At 35.4% G+C, this 23,056-nt stretch overlaps 1 protein-coding gene across 4 annotated transcripts in view; it reads left to right on the top strand.

The window, feature by feature from the left end:
• The window catches only part of CDH10 (cadherin 10), a 93,703-nt gene that overhangs the window by 22,790 nt on the left and 47,857 nt on the right, over window positions 1–23,056 (top strand). For 2 of the 4 annotated variants that reach the window (XM_048939739.1, XM_048939742.1), the window contains exon 2: window positions 15,259–15,638. In XM_048939739.1, the coding sequence (XP_048795696.1) occupies window positions 15,408–15,638 (231 nt within the window). In that variant the 5' untranslated portion in view covers window positions 15,259–15,407. Of the gene's footprint in view, window positions 1–6,949; window positions 7,253–11,395; window positions 11,417–15,258; window positions 15,639–23,056 lie in introns of those variants that run through there. The other 2 variants (XM_048939740.1, XM_048939741.1) reach the window with 2 other exon arrangements.

The following is a 23,056-nucleotide window of genomic DNA, read 5'->3' as shown; positions in this document are numbered from 1 at the left end:
GCTTGACTTCTAATTTATAATTCAAATATAAACATTCAATTTACAAATGTAATAGCCACTTATTCATCTCAGATTCAAAGTACCTAAAATAAATAAAACAAAGCAGAGAGACAACTGAACAATTTTAAAACTACTGCATAAATGATGAAACATTTTATTTCCACATAAAACCACAGAATTCATAGAAGATAAGGTATATTGATTTAAACCAACACACTTTACTGGCTAAAGGTAATCATATATCAGAATCTAACAGAAAAAAAAAAGCCTTTATATCTTTAACTGTTAAATATATATATATATGTTGAAACTGTTCTTTGTTTAGCGAAAGAAGAAATTACATAAACCTATGTCATAAGAATCTATTTTTGCTTAACCATGGTAATTGTAGTGCAGCATCCTTAAATTGTTTTGCAGTCTGTTTGAGTTGTTAGTTTATTACCTGATTTTACAGCTTTATCCAGCATTCAGCTTTTGTTTTCTGGTTAATGCAGGTGTAGCTAGATCTTGATTTGAGCAAAATAGCAATGCCCTTTTGGATAAGGTGTGGACAGGAATAGACATTACATAGTAGTGGGTTTTACAGCTCTACATTTCTATTTTGGAGTAGAGAGAGTTGTCAGGGAACAGATATTCTGGATGTGATACAAGAGCCACCGGTCATTAGTGATGGGATAGTTCATACTGTGTTCATTAATGTCCAATAGCCATGTAAAAGGGACTACAGCGAAACAGGAAAAAATAAAACCACAAATGAAGCACAGTTGAGCAAGCTGATAAGAGGAGATTCAAATCAGCACAGAAACAGAGTAGAAGTAGTTTTACTTGAAACAGAATATTGAACAGAATTATTAATCAAATATATATGCCATGCAGAATTCCATCACATGCCACCTATAGAAAATTTCTAAGATAGAAGGAAAGGAAGAAGATAGGCATAGATAAAAAGCAATTGTCTGTAATAATTTAGGAACTATGGATCACTGTAATCATTAGGAACTAGGAATAATGTAAAACAGTAAAAGGTCAAGTCAGAAAATAAAATAAATAAATAAAAGGGCTGGAGGAGCTGGAGAATTAAAGCTGCAATTTGATATTTTAATACATTTTAGTATTATATTAGTTTCTTCTATTGTTTCTGAGTGAACAGCATAACAATTGTCTAGCTTATGCTAGTTTCAAATAATTTGCTGATAGGTACTGTAGTTGTTGTATATGACATGCCAATTGCTAATTCACACTGTTTACTTCAAGTGTTCCCGATTTGAAGTCTGGTTGGACAAAAAAGCCAGTAAAAACAACAGGATAACTTCTGGAGCTAAAGTAATCCTTCGCTAATTCTCACTCTCCAGACACCATTTTATAATGTATCAAATGCTTACAGTAAGAGTAGAAAATTCCTTTTATTGTTTTAACTCTCAGTAATAAAGAAGTTGGATGTGAAATTTATTAAATTATCTACAAATAACATTGCATCTTTATTCTTTTGACTACAGAATAGTGCAAAAGAAAGTTTAATTTACTGTGCAGATGGTACTGTCATTTAGTAAAAAAACCAACAAAAAACATCTGCAACTTAAAAAAACAGTACACAATAAAAAGAATATTCTGTTAGATACTGTCAAAGAGTTTAATAGTGTGTTGCTTCAGATCTATCATCTCTGCAGGTCTCCAGTGACCACTAGGAAGAGGAGAAATCAGAAAGAAAAAAAGAAAAAAGAAAACAACAAAAAAAGGAAGGTACTTTTTGTCAGAAGGATTATTACTACTCTATTCTAGTGTCCATCTGTTTAGAGTGCTTCACTTTTCAAATTCCTAATTAAAGCAAACATAGCCTGAAATTCGTGGCCATTGGAATTATCAGTGATGGATACATAGCAAATTAGATATTGCAAGCCTCAAATTGTTTCCAAAATATGTTAGTACCTTGGGAAATGGTGATGAAAACACCATATTATTCTGTTTTTTGGGGGGTTTTGGTGTTTTTTTGTTTGTTTGTTTTACAACGTTCTAGAGAAACTAATTAGTGTTACAAGCGGAAAGAAGAAGTGAAATGTTGCCAGAACACAGATTAGCAACTATAATACAATATTCTGCCTAGCTTTGATTTTTCTTCCTCTGAGGCCTTCTTGAATAGAATGACTACTGGGTGACTGTCACTCCCATTTAATTATTTTTTTTTCTGTGTTTCATCAATTATTAAAAAGTCTACACAATTGAATAATTTCACTGTGAAGATTCTAAGACGTGGTGATCAGCATAGTCTCCTGGAGATGAATGACCTCAGTTAACATCTCTGCCTGATTAGCTGCCATCTGTATTAAATTTGTGAATGATTTTGGAGTTAATGAAGTCACACTTTGGAGGAAAAATATGCTGGGGGGGAAAAAAAAGCTCCTTTTAAACAAATGCTCCTTTCTTTCATTAACAGTTTTCTTATGATTGTATTTTAGAATGTGTAACACGTGGTATGCTTAATGCTTTGATATGTGATAAACTGGGGAAAATATCACAAGGAAAGCTTCCCCCCCACCCCCCCCCCCCCTTTTATTTTTTTTAAACATAGTCTTGCTCAAGCTGATACATTTGAAATTGGAATTCAAAGCCTCAGATCCAGTAGTCTTTTCTTAAGGTCTGTCTTTTATCCTTCAAGGCAGCCTGTGCAGATTACCAGAAAACATCTCAGATCATTGCCAAAGTGTGGAAAACCATTTACTTTCCTTTCTTAGCTCTCCTAAGAACAAACAAAATGCCAGGCTTTGTTTAATCCAATCACTGAAATACTAGTTTTCACTTGCACTGGAAGACCTTTACTTCCCAAGCTAAAGCATAAATATGCACACATACAAATATGAGATGAGCATTCCTTTTAAAGTTTACCATAATTCAGAGCTACCCTCGTGATTGCTTCCTTTCTCTACTCTGGAATATCTTCATGCTGTATTGCATTATGTTGTTGCTTCCTTACTTGCTGCTAAGCAAGGACTGGGAGTTGGCGAGGTGAAAAAGAAATTAAGGGTGCTGATCCTCTACAGTTCTTCTTTATCTCACTCTCCACTTTGCCCTGTTTGCCAGTGAGGGCGTTGTTTAGCTGTGCATTCTCTGTTGACAACTGCTCTCGCACTTATCACAAGTGGCTTCCTGAAAATGTCTCAGATCTCACATCTTTTGAAGATATGTGCTGCTTACACTTACCCATAGAACTTTGCTCAATATTTCATTTGATGCTCAGGTTTCTTTATTTGGCATAGTAGAATTGACATAGTAAATCCTTCCTATGTTCAGATAACCAAAAACTGTTTAAACAATTTCAGTTTTGAGTAGCTTCTTTAGAGAGGTATCTCTTGTATGTTAATTTTTCAGTTTCTTAAACATTGTATGATTCATTACCCTATTAATTATCAGTCCTTAGTATTCACGCTTCAATAGGTCACCAACTTCAGCTTTTCATCTGTAATCTGACAAATTTTAATGACAGTCAGTATTGAGTGTTATTTTATTATTATTGAGTGTTTGAAAGTGATATATGGACATTCTCTGTTGTGCGTATCCTCTCATAATAGCATACATACCTTTTTTAAAACATTGTTAGACTTGCTATATATAATTGACAATCTGCTTGTTATTCCATTCTCTATTTGCTCATCACCACACTCACTTACATCAATGCTCTATTAAGTTATGCAACTATGGTAATTCAAGAGTATTTATAGCTCTTTGGAACACAGCTTTATCCTACAGAGGGGTACTTAATAGTTTTGTCTACAGACACAACCCCTCACTGAGCAGCTGAATGATTTCACTTGGCTATATTCACTACAATTCACAAACCTGATGATCTAATTGAACAGATTTGAAACAGGGTACGTAAGTGTAGGAAAAAAAATAGAAGCGTTGCCAAAGAGGAAAAATGAAAGACTATTCAGTAGAATCAAAGAACTATAGGATTGTTTGGTTTGGAAGGGACCCTTAAAAGTCATCTAGTCCAGTTCTCCTGCAATGAACAGGGACATCTACAGCTTCATCAGGTCCAGCCTGAGCTTGAATATCTCCAAGCATGGGACATCCATCACCTCTCTGGGCAACCTATGGCAGTGCCTCACTATCCTTATTGTAAAAAACTTTTGTTATGTACAGTCTAATTCTCCTCTCTTTTAGTTTGAAACTGTTCTTTCTTGTCTTGTTACAAGAAGAGTCTGTCCTCTTCTTTCTCTATAGCCCAACTTTAGATACTGAAATGCTGCTATCAGGTCTCCCCAGAGCCTTCTCTTCTCTAGGCTGAAGAGCTCCAGCACTCTTAGCCTGTCCTCACAGGGGAGCAGTTCTGTACCTCAGATCATTTTTATGGCCCACCTCTGGACGCTCCCCAACACACCCATATCTTGCCTGTACTAAGGACTCCACATTTGGATGCAGTTCTCCAGGTGAGGTCTCACCAGCACAGAGTAGAGGGGTAGGATTACCTTCCTTGACCTGCTGGTCGCACTTCTTTTGTTGCAGCCCAGACTGGCTTTCTGGGCTGCGAGGGAGTACTGATGGTTTATGTCCAGCTTGACATCTGCTAGTACCTGCAGGTCTTTTTTGGCAGGGCTGTGCTCTATTCTTACATCTCCAAGCTTGCATTGACAGTGGGGGTGGCCACGACTCAGATGCAAGTTCTTGCGCTTGGATTTATTGAACCTTATGAGGTTTACTGCAGTATTGTACTTTGAAACTTTAGAAGATACAATTTGCCTCTATGTCCATCACATACTTTCTCTGCTGTCTTGGGTGATCACTTAGCATGTCTTCACCAGAGTTTCTTGGTCATATAGACTACAACAGAAGACTAGAATAACAATGTTACATTATCTACTGTAGAGTAATAGAAAAGAAAAAAAAAAAAAAGCATATTCCTACTCTACATCTTGGATGATGCAATAATGAATGCAACAAGGACTGTTAAAATTGCAGTAGCTGTAAAACACCAAGGATTTACAGATGAGTTATAGTCTTCTTGGATGAAAATGTATTTCATGAGCTTCTCTGGATGTATTTGGAAAAATATTACATTCTTTCAAGGAATGGATAATTTTTTTAGGTCTTAAAGAGAAACAATGGGCTCAAAAACTAAACACATGTTGAGGAAAAAGAGAGTTAAGTAATTTATAGTCTGTGGATATACAAAAATTAGAAAGAAGGAAGAAGTTACACTGTGGTGAAAGCTCATGTAGACCTCATCAAACTAATTTTCTACAGGAGTGTTCTTACTGGGAAGACTTCATGTTACTTGAGATACCACTATTGTTCTTCAGTATGTTGATTTTTTTTTTCCATGAAAGAGTAATTTTAATTATTTGTTTTGCAAAGCATTGTTCTACATATGTGATGACATCAGCACTGAAAAAGTGGTTTCCATTCTGGCTTTTGCCACAAATTCAGTAACTCTTCAGTAAATTCATTATCTTTGGAACACATTATCATTTTCTCTGGTGCTATGGTGAACATCCAAAAACATAACCGTCAAACAATAGTATAAACAACCAGTAGATCAACATCTTTCTGTATAACCAGCAATCATGAAAGGCATGTTAAAAAACCCCCTCAAACTGTACTACGCAAAAATATTCATCAGATCTCCTCCAAGAACATTTCCAAAAGCCACAACTATATCTCTTTTTTTGCAATGCTGCTGATCAAACTGAATGTGCTGTGTTGTCCTAACAAACATTTATTGACTTGAAGACTGAGGAGGTAAAAGAGGTTGTATAACGCATATGTAGATATTGCAAAAGACTCGAATTCAAGACAGTCCTCACAAATGTTGTGCCCTGTGTCAGAATATGCATAATTTTATTTACCTGATCAGCATCTACCTATATATTCTCATGTAAGTGGCAGTGGATACATAAGGGGTATTTACTGACTGGGAAGAGTTGTCTGAGTGTCCATTTAAGCAGTGCTGGTGGAGTTTCAAAGTAGGTGGAGGCATTCTTATGAGTTTTCCTCATCAGTGAAGTTTCTAATTGACCCACACCATTCCACAGTTTGCTATGCCCAATTCTGGTGCCTTGTTATGAGAGTGATGTGCCACTTAGGAGTAGGTATTTACCTTCAGAATTAGTCACACCTTCCTAAGAGATGGACAAAAAATGGGTCATTTTTATTATGTGAGATCTTCAGTTTATGCTGGTGCCAAACCAATTTTGAAAAGAATTTGATTCAACCTGTTTTATTTTGATTTAAAGAAAGAGCTATTTGGAGCAAAAAGCAGAATGTAATCTTCTAGTTAGCGGGCATCATCACATGTAGGTTGCACAGCCAATAACTTCACATTGCATAGACAATATAAAATTATTCTATTGCCTCCATGGAACACCTGATGTACAGTGCTTCATCTTGTTGATGTTATACACATTATTTCAAGACAGTAGATGGTATAATGTTAGGCACAGGTTATTGTAAAATATGCACATATGAGGTTTATTCTTAACAGTGGTTTCTCACCATAGAATAACACAATACAATTTCCAAACTAATTATAAATTCTGACTCACTGACTATGATCAAATTATGATAATTTTATCAAACCAGAGGAAATTAGTACTATAAAAGATAATATCAATACCCACTTTCTTTTTCACAATTTCATTCCATCCCCAAAATCTGTCAGCTCACGATGTAATTTTTAATTTGCTGTTTAAACAGAAAAAAGATAGTGTAGAACTTTTTAATGTATTAAAAAAATTAATTGAAGTTGAAAGTGGCTTAAATTTTCAAATTTTCAAATGCATTGCAATTATATCTTCTTGCCATTCAAGAAATATTCTGTAATACCATGTATCATTTCTGAGATTTGTGAATATTAAGCTGTATTTTTCAATACTAATGCTTCTATTCTAATGAATTCAAGAGGTACATAGATATGACTGAACTAGTTTCCTTACTGTTATTCTTTCTTAAATTTCAGGTGTGAGTTTCCATGAGAAATGGTTGTTTCCATTTTTTCCTGTCTGCTAAGAGAGAATGTAATCCTCCTGCTATCATCTAATTAGAAGGAATGGGACTAACCATGCTGCAGGCACAAGCAATAGCACAAGTTTGAGGAGCCACTGTGTAGACATCAATGAACACTTTATTAAATTATACAGCTTTCTAAGCAGGCACGATCTCTCAGTGCCCCAATTCTTTATGCTTTAGTGAACTGCCTGTGCTCTCTGAAGCTGTAAGGTTTCAGCCTGAGCTGAAGATATAAACTCCTGATGAGATTATGGTGAGTTTTTAGATATTTGGCACGCTTCTGTGCTTATTCTATTTCTCTAACAAAGCTGATAGTTTGCCGGCAGGTGAAAGCACTGGACAGCAAAGACTAGGAAATTTAAAATTCCACTGCCCTGAAGGAAAAGCATGTCTTTTTTGTAACCATTTAGCATTATTCATTACAGTTCACTTTATTCAGGAAAACCCTTTGGGATAGATGGAAAGAGTATTAAGCCCCCAGGTCTAGACTTTTGGTAGTTTCTCAATTTTGGCTCTTTAACACATGCAGACAGAAATTTCTGATCTTTTTATTAAATTTAAATAAATAAATAAATAAATAAAATCATAATCTATGAAAGATGGAATGAGTAGAATAAGAAATTGTGATATTTACAAATTCTATTTATTATACTCTTCAGTGCTTGCTCTTGTATCCAGATTACGGTGATATATTCTCCTCTACTATACCAGCACTCCCTTCTCCTTTTTACCTATCATACATGCTAAATATCAGAACAGTGATTTTTTATTAAGTAAACAAGGGAAGATAGAAAATACAATCAAATACTAAAACCTATAACTGCTTTTTGTTTGCTTTTTTTTTTTTTTAATAGATGAAGTAGAGGTCTGCCATTATAAAAGGAGTCTGCATATCTTATGGAAGGTAGCATGGCCATAGCTAAATGTAATGGAGATAAGCATTTAGGAAGTACGTAGGATGAAGTCAGGAAAGAGTAGGAAAGAGACAAAAATTCACTTCCAAGCTAGGAGAATATAGCAGACAGTAGCGTAAATGTGACTCCAAAATACTATGGATAGAGTCACAGAAGACCAGCTCAGACCTCACCTAAATAGGAGGGAACTATGCGACGAATACTGTGTCATTTTGTGTGGAATTGTGTGTTACACTGGCTGGAAAATAGGACAACTGAAGTTGTTTCCAACAGAAAACAGGAACTCTGCATGAGATGAAATTGAATAAATGGAAAAGAATATGACTGAGCTGTTCAAAAACTTTGTATTCATATTTAGTAAAATAGGGTGGCCACTGGTGACTGAAGGAAGACATAATGAGAAATAATGATATGGAAAAACAGGATGGAGTTCCACAGGACAGAGCTAAAAAAGGACTTTGGTAAATGCTATGCTCACACTAGCTGTATGTAAACCTTTCCTGAAAGAAGCACACTTAGCTTGCTTGTTTCAAGTTTCAGCCCCACCTCATTTTAGCTGTTGATTATCCTTAGGTTTTCTCAAAGTTTAACCTAATCATTGTAAGTGAAATAAATTTCTTATACCAGTTGTGGTGGACAAATAGAGTAATCTCTTATTTTCAGCAGTCATACCACTTTCCCAATCTTTTTTTTTTTTTTTTTTTTTTTTTTAATCTTGAGTGTTAGACAAATAGATGCAGTTATCCTCTCCTTTACTTTTTTTTTTTTCTAAACACTTTGTTGCCAGCCTCATTTCTAATCATTTGCATATTGGTACTATGATGTTAAAAACTTGACATTTTAAATGAATGAGTCTCAGTGGAGAGAAAGGATGGTTTAATACTTTAAAATAGTAATTCTGTTCATATATTTTCATTTTCTCTATGTGAGTTTTCTTTCATTATTTAGAAGATGTGTGATAAAACAATCCACAGTACTGAGATTGTTCAGACCTACTATACTTCTATGCCTCAATTATACTCTCCAGACATATGTATATTCAGTTTTTTCCTATGTTATGCAACTTATTATGACCTTTCAATTTCTTTATTATTATTATTTTTATTAATTTAAAAAATAGTATCCAGCACCTTTCATAGAATCTCTTTAGATTTAGGGGTAATAATTTTTTTTCTGATAATCATCATGAAAGTTATAAGTAAGCTCTCTAACTTTCATCCTAATTATGCAGAAAAGCACCAGACAGTTAGCAAGAGCTGTATAAGTTCCCTCAGTCTCTATACTCAGATATGATAGAGGCATGTAGAAGTGAGAACAGGATGCAACAAGAAATGAAATGCTCTGGGCACCTGACAGAAATGATAGATTTAACTTTTGCATATACACAAGTCACTTACCATTTTTGTCACTGCTGCATAAAAAAGCTTCCCCACCAAATAAGAACAAAAGCAAATGTGTCAATATTAAATTTTGATTTATCATAATACTATGCTACTCTTGAAGTCTTGTTGTGGAAACAAAATAATGATGTCATACATAGAGAGAGATGACTTACTGTTAGATATCAAAGTATGACACAAAAACCTCATTAATAAACAGTCAGAATGGTTATGAAAGAATATTTTGCAAAATCTGCCTTTTCTCCATTATTCTGCTTGTTATTTCAATATCCTGCTGTGTTCTACGACTGAGGGTTTCTGTCTTCCTCAAGGACAGGGAAGAATTTCAGAGTATTGTCAGCACACAGGAACCGTATACTGACCAAACAGTGGGTGGCAGAATCATTAGCTTTCTGCTTCAAAACCAGTACGTGTAGAAGGGCTGAAAGCAATGCCTGCTCTTTTATTATGTTTGCCCATAACATCAGAGACAGATGTTGGTGATATGGCAGCAGAAGCTGAACTTTTCCACCAGTATTCCATTACATTTTGTTGCCATGTGACAGATGGCAGCAAAAGGACAGTCTGACAGAATATTGTCTGATGTGGAAGTATGTATGAAGTAAAAGGTGCGTCCACTGAATTCCTCCATATGGAAAAAGTGGCACCCCTTGACGTCATCCATACTTGCTGAGCATTTATAAAGACCAAACAGTGGATTATTGAAGAGCATTATGAAGAGCACAGTGGGGTGAGTGCGGTGCATTTCAACAGCAGCAACAGCCACAGTGGGTCATGTCTGCTGATGCAAATTTGTGCGAGCGCAGCATGTAGTCTCTTGTTCAACACTGGTAAAAATGCGTAGATAATGGTGATGACTACATTGAAAACTAATTCTTTGTAGCTGAGAATGTACTCTCCCAAATAATGTTATTGTGCTTTTTGTGTGTATTGTAGTTTTCACGGAAATAAATAGAGTCATTAGTTTCAGAGTGACCCATATATATGTACATATGATTAAAAAGAAGACATAAGGTTTGAGTCTATGAAATCATTCATGCCTATAATATTAACTTTTATGGGAAAAGTTATAGTGCTCAGTATTTCCTTTTCATTTCTTTCCTTTTTTTCTGTCATTCTCCCTGTGAACTACGAAAATAACATAAGAATCATTTCAGTGAAATAACTTTGAATATATTGCAAAATAGGATTACTGTAGCTAATTAAATTACGTAATTTCAGAAAAGTTAGTTGTCTTTTTTAGTTTAGTATCAGACTATGAATACTCAGACTCAAAATCCTAACTGGATGAAGTATTGCAGGACTTCACAATGACAATTAAGTTCTGAAGGTCAAAGGTAGAGCTGACTACTTTGCAAATTCATGTTATAATTTATAATTTAATAACTGCATGGCGGTCACTGCACTGTTTAAATGTTCTGCTGGAGGCTACAAAATGTACAGCTTATTGACAATTTACCAATTATCTCCTTAGTTCAGAACTCGGCAATTATATTGTGAACAGCTTTAGACTACTTCATTGGGATATAATAGATACAGCAAAGAACATAAATCTATAATAAAAGTAATAATGAGATTAGAATCCATTAAAAATCGATCATTTGAAATAACTTATTTGTTTGCTTCAAGTAAACTCTTAAAAATCTTCATAAAATATCTTCTTCTTCCCTTGAGGAATAAATTATACTTGTAAGTTACCTACAGAGATAAATACTTTGTTGTATTTTTAAAAGTCTCTTGCAAAGGTATGTTTTTCAAGTAATTGCTTCTACAACATAGAACTTTCCTCCCCATTTTAATAAAGACATGGGAAAAATCGTTAGAACGAAAGTATGCTCTTCCAAAGCTGACCAAGAAATGGGGCTTTTTCTTCATATTTTAACGGTCTTTCATTAAAAGGTCTTTCTTCATATTTTAAAGGTCTTTTGTAGCTTTTGCTGGTAGCTTTGTAGTGGTGCCTGGAATGAGAATAGAGATCGCAAGAAATAAAGAGGAAAATATGAAATGTTTCTCACTGTGAATATATATAGGAACAGCTCTATTGATGTCACCTCTGCAGAAGAAGAAAAAACAAAACCACAGTATGTTCTACCTTGTTTCACGGTAATAAAATTAAAAATTGTTCTCATAAAATTCCAGTGTAGTTTAACCTAATTTGTTGCAATGCATCTTCAGTTTCAAAAGTGTTTTCCTTTTATAAAATGACAAAAAAAAAAAAAAAAAAAAAAAGTCTAAAACACAAGATTAGAGATGCTGACTAGATTGTGGCTCCCAATAGAAACAGAAAAGGAGAAAACAGAAAGGGCAGTGCAGAAATATCTTCAGGCCAGTTCTTGAAATGTTTCAGAATATTTATATTAATACATCGACTGAAGGTATTAATGTCCCATTTTATGTGTCTATTAAATCTCATGAGTTCAAGTGAAATGAAATATGTTTTTTGCATCATTAGATGGTTTTCATGGCCGAGTAAAGAAAACATAGTGTTTTTCAAATTTTGAGAAAATTAGAACTGAATACATTGTGATTAATGTGTGGAAAGTAACAACTGACTATTTCTAAATTGTTAGCTGAAAGCTAAACGTGAAATGATTAATTGCTTTGCCAGTGATTGATCCATCTCTTTCACACTGAAGATTCTTAAAATAATAATAACAATAATAATTAAAAACAAACTCCAAACAAAAACCTGTATAAACAAGAGCAAGGTAGAGCATCGTTTTTCTCCATATATGTTTAATATAATTTAGTGGCACGTTGCACAGACATATAAAATTTTTGTATATACTTGGTATTTTTTAAAAGACTTAGATTTTGCAGTCTTTTTATTTTTCTTTGTTTAATTTCTATTGTGGGAGAAATGGAGAAGTCATCCTTTGGAAGAAGAAAGAGATGTGAGGAGAAAGACTGGTTAAATAATTTGATTTAAAATAATTTAATGCTATTTAAAACTATTGCACTACTGTAAAAGATTAGTTGAAGCCAGAAAAACATACTGCTGTGTTCTCAGACACTCTTTTAATTTAGAAATTTCACCAAAACTTAGGCATTTTAGAAAAGAAATTTGCAGGGAATTTCAAAAAAGATGGTACATTTATCTTCTTGTATTGACTGCTTTAGTTCTGGTGATATATCACATAAATCAAACAGGTAATGTATTACAGATTTGGGACTTCTGTCTGTTTTCTGTACTTGCATATTAAAAGGTTTCCTGTATTTAATTTGCTTTAACAATTTCTTTATTTTTCCAGTGCTTTTTATTTGATGACTTTTTGCCTATTCATTGCTCTTTGAAAAATACAAGGGTTATTGTTTGTTATGTTATTTTTAAAGATAACTTATTGCTTTAGTGTAGGTGACTGTCAAACACTTAGGGCAGGATGCTGAACTCCATCAAGAGTCTCAAAGGAAGGAAAAAGCCTTACTGATACATACATCCATTAAGCAGCCATGCTTGCCAAGTCCGTGTACATTAGCTACTTCTGAAACTTTAACAAATTTCATCTGAGCTTTCATTCTGCTGACCTAATTTAACAAGAAAGAAATTCAATAACAGCCCCTAATATTGAAGCATTATTTCCCAAGAGGAATTTAACAACACTTCTACATCAAATAATAATGTGTGAATAGTGGATTATATATAGGGATGGCAATAAGAAGAGGAAAAAAGAAAAAAAAAGAAAAGAAAAAAAGAAAAAACATCTCAAAAGGGAACTTCTATATCTCCTTTTCAAAAAAAAACAAATGAACAAACAAACCAAACCAAACCAAATGAAGAAAAAAACAAACAAAAATAAAACCACAAAAAACCACAAAATAGCTTTCCTATTTTTACAGAAACTAATAACATCCTGAAAAGCTCATTTCAAGTTTGAAATTCTTGTGGTCTTTGAGAAAAAAGTGTTTATAAGTTTCTGAGAATAAATCATGGTTTCTTGCTCATTATACCTTTATTTCAAAAGAATGTAAATATGAGTTGCGATAAATAATTTCCAAGGTGAAGGACCACAAATTCAGTTTGCATGTGCTAATGGCTTTAAACTGGAAGAGGGAAGATTTAGACCAGATATCAGAAATAAATTATTTACTTTGAGGGTGGTGAGACACTGGAACAACTTGCCCAGAGAGGTTGTGGATGCCAGGCTGGATGGGGTTTTGAGCAACCTGGTCTGGTGGGAGGTGTCCTTGCCTATAGCAGGGGTTTGGAACTAGATGGTTTTAAAGGTTCCTTCTAACCCAAATCATTCCATGATTTTATGATTCTGTGATTATGATGCAATTTGACGTGTTATTAGTGGCATACTTTAGACTCCTTGTTTTGAATAATGTTCAAATTCAAAAATAAAGTAAAATTTTTCAAAGTATTATGAGAAGAGGTAAATGATAGGATACATAATCTGTTGTTTATTTAGACAAAAATGATTGCTTGATAGTTACTGGGGACAACCTTGGGGCTGAAGTGCTTGAAAATGGTGGCTGTGACAAGTTACAGAGTCTTCTTGGAGGAGAGGTGAAAATGTTCTCCACAGATAGCATAACTCTTAAGATAAAAGATGCTTCCTTAACTGAATTTGTTCAGTCATTAGTTCACTACACAAGCACACATTCTTTTATCTATTAGAAACCATTACCTTTTATAAGCTTTTCACATGTTGCTGTAATGTTTGCTTTAATAAAATCATCACTTACTGGAAATACATTGCATACCACATTAGTATGAAAACCAAACACCAAAAAAATGTCTGTAATTTTTACACTGTTTCAATTTGAAAAATAAAATATTTAAGGTGATAACTGGCTAGAGTATAGTGCTATTAAAATGAGAGAATACATGGGACGGCTGTGCAATATTACTAATCTATCAAAAATCAGAAAAGAGGATTAAAAAAAACCCAGGGTTTTTACCAGTTGACTTTTGCTGCCAAAATTGGAGGAGTATACAGGGTACCATAAATCCAGTCCATAAGTTTGATTTTCTGTGGATGTGTTAAAAAAAAAATATGATTAAAAGCTTATTAAAATTTGCAGAAAATATATCCTATTAAAAAGCCAAGCCATAATTTTTATGAGGTCCTGAAGGAGGTAATCATCAAATGATCTCACTAGCAATAAGTACTATTCTTTAAATGCCAGTATTGAAGTGAAGAGAAGCTGATGAAACTTGTCTTGCTAAAATGATATATCATGGCACTGTTAGAAGAAGGAAAACCTTAAGCACAACAAAGAAGAAAAAGTGGAGACAAAGCAAAGATGATTTAGGAGATTGTCTTTCCTCTGCTATAACACTTCCCTGGATAAGATTTCACTATTTTGCAAAATTAAAATTATTCAGGAGACTTCCAGAACAGGCCTTATTTTTTGAAATATTTTCTACATTTTAAGGGGAAATTTGCACCTCTCTATGTATTTTAAGATCACCTCAAGAACTTGTAATACTTAAAAGCTTGCTTCTTGTCATGTTGTATTATTTCTGATGCATATGATGTTCTCTTTTGCAATTTAAAACACCCTGGAGAACTGGAGTTTTACCTTTTCCTCATTTTTGAAACTACTTTTTGTTAGCTTTTCCATCCTCTTGATAGCAAGATTAATAAAACACCAGAATTCTTGTAAATCAAATCAGGTGGAAAACATCTGAAGTAAAGGCTGCAGTATTTAAAGTGTATGTTCCAATAGTAATAATACTCCAGTCTATTAAAAAAAATATTCTTAAAGGTATTTAAATTGTGAGGTTTTAATGGGGAAATTTATCATTTGAATACACACTTGTTCTTTCTCAGGAAGAAGTGTGTTTGCAATGTTCCCCTCTTGCAAGACAGCCATTAGCTTCCTAACCAGTTTTCCATGGCACAGTTGTTTTTTTTTTCATCTGCAGGGTAGCATGGGATATTGGACACTAGTGAGTAAATATATTCCAACTTACATTGTTTCTCCTCTGCTTTCAGGATCTGGTTACTATGTGCAGTCCAGAGATGAGCTGCTGTAAATGACTTGGCTACATCAGGAATTAGAAACATAGAAAGCAAATCAGGAAAAACAAAGCTGTAGACTCCCCATTGCTGACCAGCTCAAACAATATCAAAGGTGTATAATTATGACAATACAGCAAGTTCTGTTACTTCTACTGCTCTGGATGTGGCTGCTGCATCCCTGCCGCACAGAAATGCTGTTCAGAAGGACTCCTGATCTCAGACCTAAAGGCTCTGTGGGACGCGCATCAGGGAGTGACGGAAAAGCACTTCACCGCCAGAAGCGAGGCTGGATGTGGAACCAGTTTTTCCTTTTAGAGGAATACACAGGATCTGACTATCAGTATGTAGGCAAGGTAGGTTTCTCACTAATATTTCTGCATTATTGTCAATTTTCCTCACTGTCCTGGTTTCATCACCAATTTCAACTCAGCTGAAACCAGGACACTCATGTTTCTACAGAGCTCTATTTTCTATGTTTTACACTCATGCTTAAGAAGCAGATTTCTAGGTAATATATATATTACCATTGATTGTACTGTCAGACTTGCTAAAAGTAATATAGCTATATTCAGAAATATTTCAATGAACCAAATGAAGACGTATTTTACTAGCTGGTATTCCTTAGCATATCACTCCTATCAGAAGTCCACTCAGTTTCTCTTCTTTATTAATATTTTGCAATTAATTATAAAACCATTTTTCAAATATTTATCTGAATACTTCATCTTTCGTACAAAATAACACATCTGTTTTCTGTGCATATGCTTGAAGAATGCAACCTATTTTAAAAATATATATCTGTCTTTAGTTCTCCTTGTGATAAATTGCACTTAGTAATGTCCATTAAAAATATGTGAAAGGAATGAGGTGGCTAAGAATTGAAGTACAGCAGAAGTCTGATGAAATTCTTGTACAGCTTGTTTTGCCATGTAATTTATCAAAAAATAAGTAAGATGTAATGCCAAATAATATTCCAACAGGTACAAGAAAGTAATGAATTAATTCAGAATGGCGATTTGCTTGAAAATGGAAGTTAGTAGAAGTCATGGTTACCAGTTAGCAACATTGGCAGATGATAAAAACAGAATTTTCTTTATCTGTAATCCAGATTTTGATATCAACATGGTATTTCACTTGTAAAATACTGCAGAGAAATGTTGCCTTGTTGAACACGGCAGAAACACAGAATAGCCAAGATTGTAATAGAGCTTTGGAGGTCATCTAGTCCAACTCTCCTACTCAAAGCAAGGCTTTGCTCTGGGTTGTGTCCACTCAGCTTTTAAATATCTGTAAAGATAGAGACTACACAATCCCTCTAGACAACCACTTCAAGTGTGTTACCACACACAAGGTAAAAAAGCTTTTTTTACTTGTAAAGAGAATTTCCTGTATTTCAGTTTGTGTTCATTGCCTCTTTTCTGAACACTGGGCACCAATGAAAAATGTCTGTCTCTTCATCCTCACTTCCTCTCATCAGGTAAAAAAAGGTCCCTGCTTAGCCTCCACCTCTCCAGGGTGAACAGTCTAAATTCTCTGAGCCACTCCTCACGTAAAAGATGCTCCAGGCTGTTAATCATCAAAGTGGCCCTTCACTGGGCTCTCTTCAGCAGCTTCATTTCTCATCTACTAGAGAACTAAACCTGACACTCCAGATGTGTCTCACTGGTGGTGAATAGATGGGAAGGATTACTTCAGACAACTTACTGGCAACACATTTCTTCATGCAAGCCAGGATGCTGTTTTTTCGCAGACTGTTAAAATCCTTCTGAATGGTAGCAGATCCGTCTGGTTTATCAATCACTCATTGTATTTTGTCAACTGTGAACTTGCTGAGGGTGCACTCTGTTGCATAAATTAGGTTGTATAGTCAATACATTTCTGGGTTTCTTTTTATCTGATATTCTCCAAACCCGAAGTGATTTGGATAGATGGGTTGCATAAAATGCCACCTTTCTATTTATTATTTTGCAATATGATGGTGTTTGGAAATTATGGGAGCACAATTTAGAAATAAATTATTTGTGACCAGTGACTAGAAGGTCCCTAGAAGAGAATGTTTATCATTAACAGGTCTTAGTCAAAAATAAGTACTAAATATTTTAAAATAAACTACCATTTTTAAAAAAATTGAGAATAGCAGTTAGATGGCAAATGCATCAGTGAAAGGATTAGCATGAATTGCAAAGTGAGATTACCAGATTCATCTGGATTTGTGAATTTTCATCTGCTTGCTTTCTGAGCTCATAAATGCTATATATATATTTTAAATTTCTCATACTGTATCAATATATCTGTCAAGGGAGATTGAAAACTGTTGAATATCTCATTACTCTTGAAACCACTGGCTAAAATTCAGAATAGAATTTGTGTATTCATTTATTTACTTGTTAAGTCAGCATGAAAAGGCTTACCCAGAGTAATGTTATGGAAATGGGGTTCTCTGAATGAATGGGATGCCTAATCCAGTAACTGTGGAAGAGTCCTTTAACTCCTCCTTGCCTGTGAAACAGTAGCATAGTCTAAACAGGAAAGTCAGCAGAACTGTTCAGAACATTCACTGCTTGCTTCAGGTCAGTATTTATTTTTTCAGGAAATGAAGATGGTGTGATAGTTTAATATTAGCTGGCTGCCCTATGTAGACCAAGACTTTCTCTCATTCCCCCTCCTCATCAGAAAGGAAGAAAATATGGTGAAAAAGCTCTTGTGTCAAGGTAAAGACAGGTACATCAATTACTGCTGTTGCAGACCAAACTTAAGGAAGAGTAATTTAATTTAATTTATTGCCAATTATTAACAGACTGGGGCAGTAAAAACTAAAATCAAACAAAAAACTTCGCGTACTGCTCCCCACAGCTCCCATTGGGCTGCAGCTCTGGCCAGGGATGCTCCTGCAAGGATATCCATGGGCTGTGCCTCCTTCAGGCCTCATCCACTGTTGCCCCATAGGCTCTTCCTTGGCTGCACAGGGAGATCTGCTCCACACAGCCTGTGGGCTGTGAGGGAACAGCTTGCTCCTCCATGGGCCTGCCCTGGGCTGCAGAGAGCTGCTGTTCTGCATCTCTTGCTCTCTTATGCTGACCTGGGTGCCCGCAGGGCTGTTTCTCACTCTTGTTTTGCACAGCTGCTGAGAAGCATTTTTATATTTTCTTAATTGTTATATAAGTTATATGAGTTCACTGGAAGTAGTTCCTATTTGAAATGGGGGCAGTCGTCACTCCTCACAGAGGTCACCCCTGCAGCACTCCTTGCTAGCAAATTTTGAAGTGTAAAACAAATACTGATAGTCTTCATATAGTACATAGCATCTCGGGGAAAAATCAAAACTATTGAATAATATTATGTAAATTTTATGTATGAACCTTAAATAGTAGTTACAATGATAGGTTATACTAAAGGTAGAAGCCATAAAAGATCAGTGTGGGAAAGGAGACCATATATTTATTTCACAATTTACTGATCTATACTAGAAGACAACAATTCTGAGAAAGGACACTTTTAAAATTCCAGAGAAGCAACATGGGAACGTTCAAAATAAACCTTAAGCCTCATATCAGAAAAGCCATTTTACTGGGATTTGGATTTGGAGTTATGATTAATACCACCTTTCTATTATTATTTTTTTTTTCTGTGCAGGAAGTCTACGTATGCTGTATTATTCTTTCTTAATATATTGAAAGCTTATTCACAGTTCTTATTTCTTTTTGTTAGTATATAGTTTCAAGGCCCATATATTATTTTTTCTAAGTGGTGCTGTTACAAGGAATTACTCATTTTTAAATTTGTTCCCATATGTTTTTAGTTTGTTTAACTAGAGAAAATTATTTAACATTTTGCCTTTAAATGCTCACAGTTGTTCTCTTAATGAAACACCACTGTGTAATAACAATGTCTTAATCCACCATTATTCACAAATAAATTAATCCACATTTAAGTTTTTTTTTTTTTTTTACTATTTATTTTGATCTACCCTTCTGTTTCAGTCCAGCAGATATTTCCACCTGTGCTTCATGAGATAGATAACATTATTTTCCAGCAATTTTCATCATGGTAGTTTTAGTGTATAGAGGATCAACCAGAATGAATATTTCAGCTCTTTGAGACATTTAAGTTCTTAGATACACTGCAGTGTTTTTTAGTGTCTTAAAAGATAATTTATCAGATGTTGAACAGTATGAAGTGAAACATGACTGAAAGGGTTCATCATCAAGACAGGTTAAAATATAAAATCTCACTGAAGTGTTGCTGTTGTAGTGGAAAGATGAAGACTCCAAATCTTTCAAAAAGCAGTTGTATTTTTGATTCCTGGATGAATTTTTAAATGACTTTCATTGCCACAGAGACTGAAAAGTATTATTTTGAATTGAATATGCATAATATTTGGTGTGAAGATCTGATTGAGCTGAAAATGCCTTTCCCTTCAAGTGTAGGGAATCAACTTTATGGCACCAAAGTTCTTAAAAGGATAAATTTTCAGCTAGAGCAGATTCTTGTGACAGAGATTAATAAAGAACAGAAAGGAGGAAAGATATTCTGCTCAATGAATAAATGAATTGTGATCATGTATATTTGGAATTGTACTGCCAGAGTAAAATAAGACAGTTTATTCTTTGTAAGTCTTGATGTGGGACTTGGACTGTGACTCTACTGGATGCAGAAAGCAGGTTGTACTTACAGAACCTGATTTCATGGAAGATAGTGCATTGTGGTGGAACTGACCCTTGAGGGACATCAACATTGAGAAAGCTTGCTTCTCAGCAAGACTAAACACGTAGGCTGTGAAGATTATTTAATGTACCAAGTTATGGCAGGAATATGAAAGCTTGCTTTGGGGGGTACAGGTTCGGGTTTCTACACAGACTGACAAGTGATGTATTAGAGGAGATAGAACTTGGGTCTGAAGGAAAGAGAGTAAGAGTAGGGGAAGATATATATACAAGAATAGAAAAATGAAAACACAAAGTCTTACTCAAATGTAAAGGTAGGCTAACTAATTGTTCATTCAAGCACTAGTTTATCAGAGACTCTCTAGTCTGAGAGAACTGAAAGGCAGGTATTCTGTATTTTTATTACTGTATGTACTAAGAAAAGGGAAGAAAATCGCTCAAAGAATGACAGTGCCTGTGTGGGTGCTGCTAGGGATAAACTGTTCTCTAAACTGTTGTCTACACCTTCTTTACCATTTGATATGGTTAAAAGAGGGGAAGCACCATGGTCTGTATCTGCATCAAATCTTCATTGGCAATGAAGCCTGTGACAGTTGTCAATTCTAGGCTCGCATCATGTGCACATAGATCACAGGATCATAGAGTGGCCTGGGTTGAAAAGGACTACAACGATCATCTAGTTCCAATCCGCCTGCTATGTGAAGGGTCACCAACTACTAGATCAGGCTGCCCAGAGCCACATCCAGTCTGGCCTTGAATGTCTCCAGGGATGGGGCATCCACAACCTCTCTGGGCAACCTGTTCCAGTGCGCCACCAGTCTTTGAAAAAATTCCTCCTAAAATAAACTAAACCTCCCCTTTCTCAGTTTTAAACCATTCTCTCCAGTCCTATCATTATCCACCCTTGTAAGCAGCCATTCTCCCTCCTGTTTATACACTCCTTTCAAATATTGGCCATAATGAGGTCTCCCTGGAGTCTTCCCTTTTCTAAGCTCAACAAGCCCAGTTTTCTCAACTTTTCTTCATAGGAGTAGTGTACCTACAGCATTCCAAAAGTATTGAAGTAAGGTAAAATACATGAAAAAAATACTATAAGACACTAAATTTCTTATATGCATCTATGTCTCAGGTACATATAGATAATAGCTTGAAAATACTATTCTTGGTACAGGATATTTTTCATTTAGATGGTTACAGTTTTATATGTAGTTTGTAATTTCAGAAGTCTGTTTTTGTTTCCCTTTGGCCTCTATGGGCCCTAACTATTATCAGATTTGATGCTGTTAATGATGTTTAATTGAAAGCGAAAGCAAGGAAATGTAATTGTTCCTAAAAACCTGAAATGGTATTTTGGGGGACAGCTGGAGTATTTGCCTGGTTATCATCATTACTTTAAGAATTTTTTGTTTTATTGATCCCTTAAGGAAAATAATATTAAAATTGCCATTTCTTCCAGGATGTACAAAGCAGAGGGAGCTTGAGATATTAAATTCTGCTGAACAGAGTTATTAATTAGTTGAAAACCAAATGAACTTTCTAGTTCTTTCTCTCCAAAGTGACTCTTAGCAAGCATTTAAAAACTTCCCATGGCAATGTCTTTCACCGCTAGTAGTATGTTTAACTTCTGAGGCAGCACACTGAACTGTACCTCCTATATGCTGTCCTATGTCAAAGGTTTTTACTGCTTCTGAATTCATAGGAAGTAAATTTTGGTACAAAGGATAACTCTGCTGGGTTGACCTTGGTCATTTACCAGGAGCCCACTCAGTTGCTCTGTCATTGCTCTCAACAGGACAGGGGGAGGAGATTAGATGAAAAATTTTGTGGGTCAAGTTGAAGACTGGAAGATCACAGGCAAAACGTACTAGTTTTGCTCTCTTACCTAGACTCTTCCTGAGGTGTCACGCCCTACAATGGAGCTGCTGAAGTCAGCTGTGTCTGGCATGGGGCATCCTCAGCCTCCCCTCACACCACAGCCCCACAGGCCCCTGGAGTGTGTCTGGCACCCATACCCCATGCAGTAGTGTATTTAGCTCATATGTCTCGAAAAAGTTATTTTGTATTTCCTCTCCAAGAGATCTCAGTATTATAGAATCACATAGTATGCTTATAAGCAAGATAAACTTAATCTGTTATGAGTACCGGACAAACAACACTTTCATAACTGTTGAGCAGGAAGGATGGGTTTCTCCATGAGTTTGTACGTCATTCTGACTGGTTTCATATGCAGTTTCATATGCTTTCTTCATCCATAAATGTATTTCAAATCTTCTCAGAAATGAATGTATATATAAGTGGAGAGCAGTATCTGCATATTGCTTTTCTGTGCATCAGCTGGCAGCTAGAATCAGCTAGCTAGCTATAGAATCATAGAATCATATGGTTTTTCCATGCTACAGAGTACAAATAGGGTGGTCAGGCACTGGAATGGACTGCCCAGGGAGGTGGTGGAATCACCGACCCTGGGGGTGTTCAAGGAAAGACTGGATGTTGTGTTGAGGGACATGGTTTAGTAGGAGCTATTGGGAATAGGTGAACGGTTGGACTGGGTGATCTTTTAGGTCTTTTCCAACCTTGGTGATTCTATGATTCTATGATTCTATGATTCAATGGTAAATGCAAGCCAGGAAAGTATGAAGGCTGCTCTTAAAATAATGCCTCCTATTTCATTATATTGGTCAGTGACATCAGAGAAATGTTGATACTATGGCAATAGAGGTTGAGCCTTCCCACCAATACTCTGTTACATTATGTTGCTGTGTGACAGAAGGAAGCACAGGGGCAGTCTGACAGATTGGCATCTGACACAGAAGACCCTATGAAGCAAAGGAACATCACTGAATTTCTTAGTGCAGAATAAATGGCACCCATTGACATTCTTCAATGTTTAATGAACATTTATGGAGACCAAACAGTGGATATGAGCACAGTGAGGCAGTGGGTGTTGTTTTTCAGCAATGGCAGCAGTGACAGTAACTCTATTCTACTAAGTGCAGATTTGCACAAATGTGCCATGCAGGTTTTTGTTTAGTGCTGGTGAAAATGCGTAACTTGTGGTGGTAATTGTGTTGAAAAATAGTGTTTTGTAACTGAGAATTTGCTTTATG

The sequence above is a fragment of the Lagopus muta genome, chromosome 3, assembly GCF_023343835.1.
Source record: "Lagopus muta isolate bLagMut1 chromosome 3, bLagMut1 primary, whole genome shotgun sequence".
Taxonomy (NCBI): Eukaryota; Metazoa; Chordata; class Aves; order Galliformes; family Phasianidae; genus Lagopus; species Lagopus muta.
The sequence above is the reverse complement of the archived record's forward strand: the minus strand, read 5'-3'. Positions and strand labels throughout refer to the sequence as shown.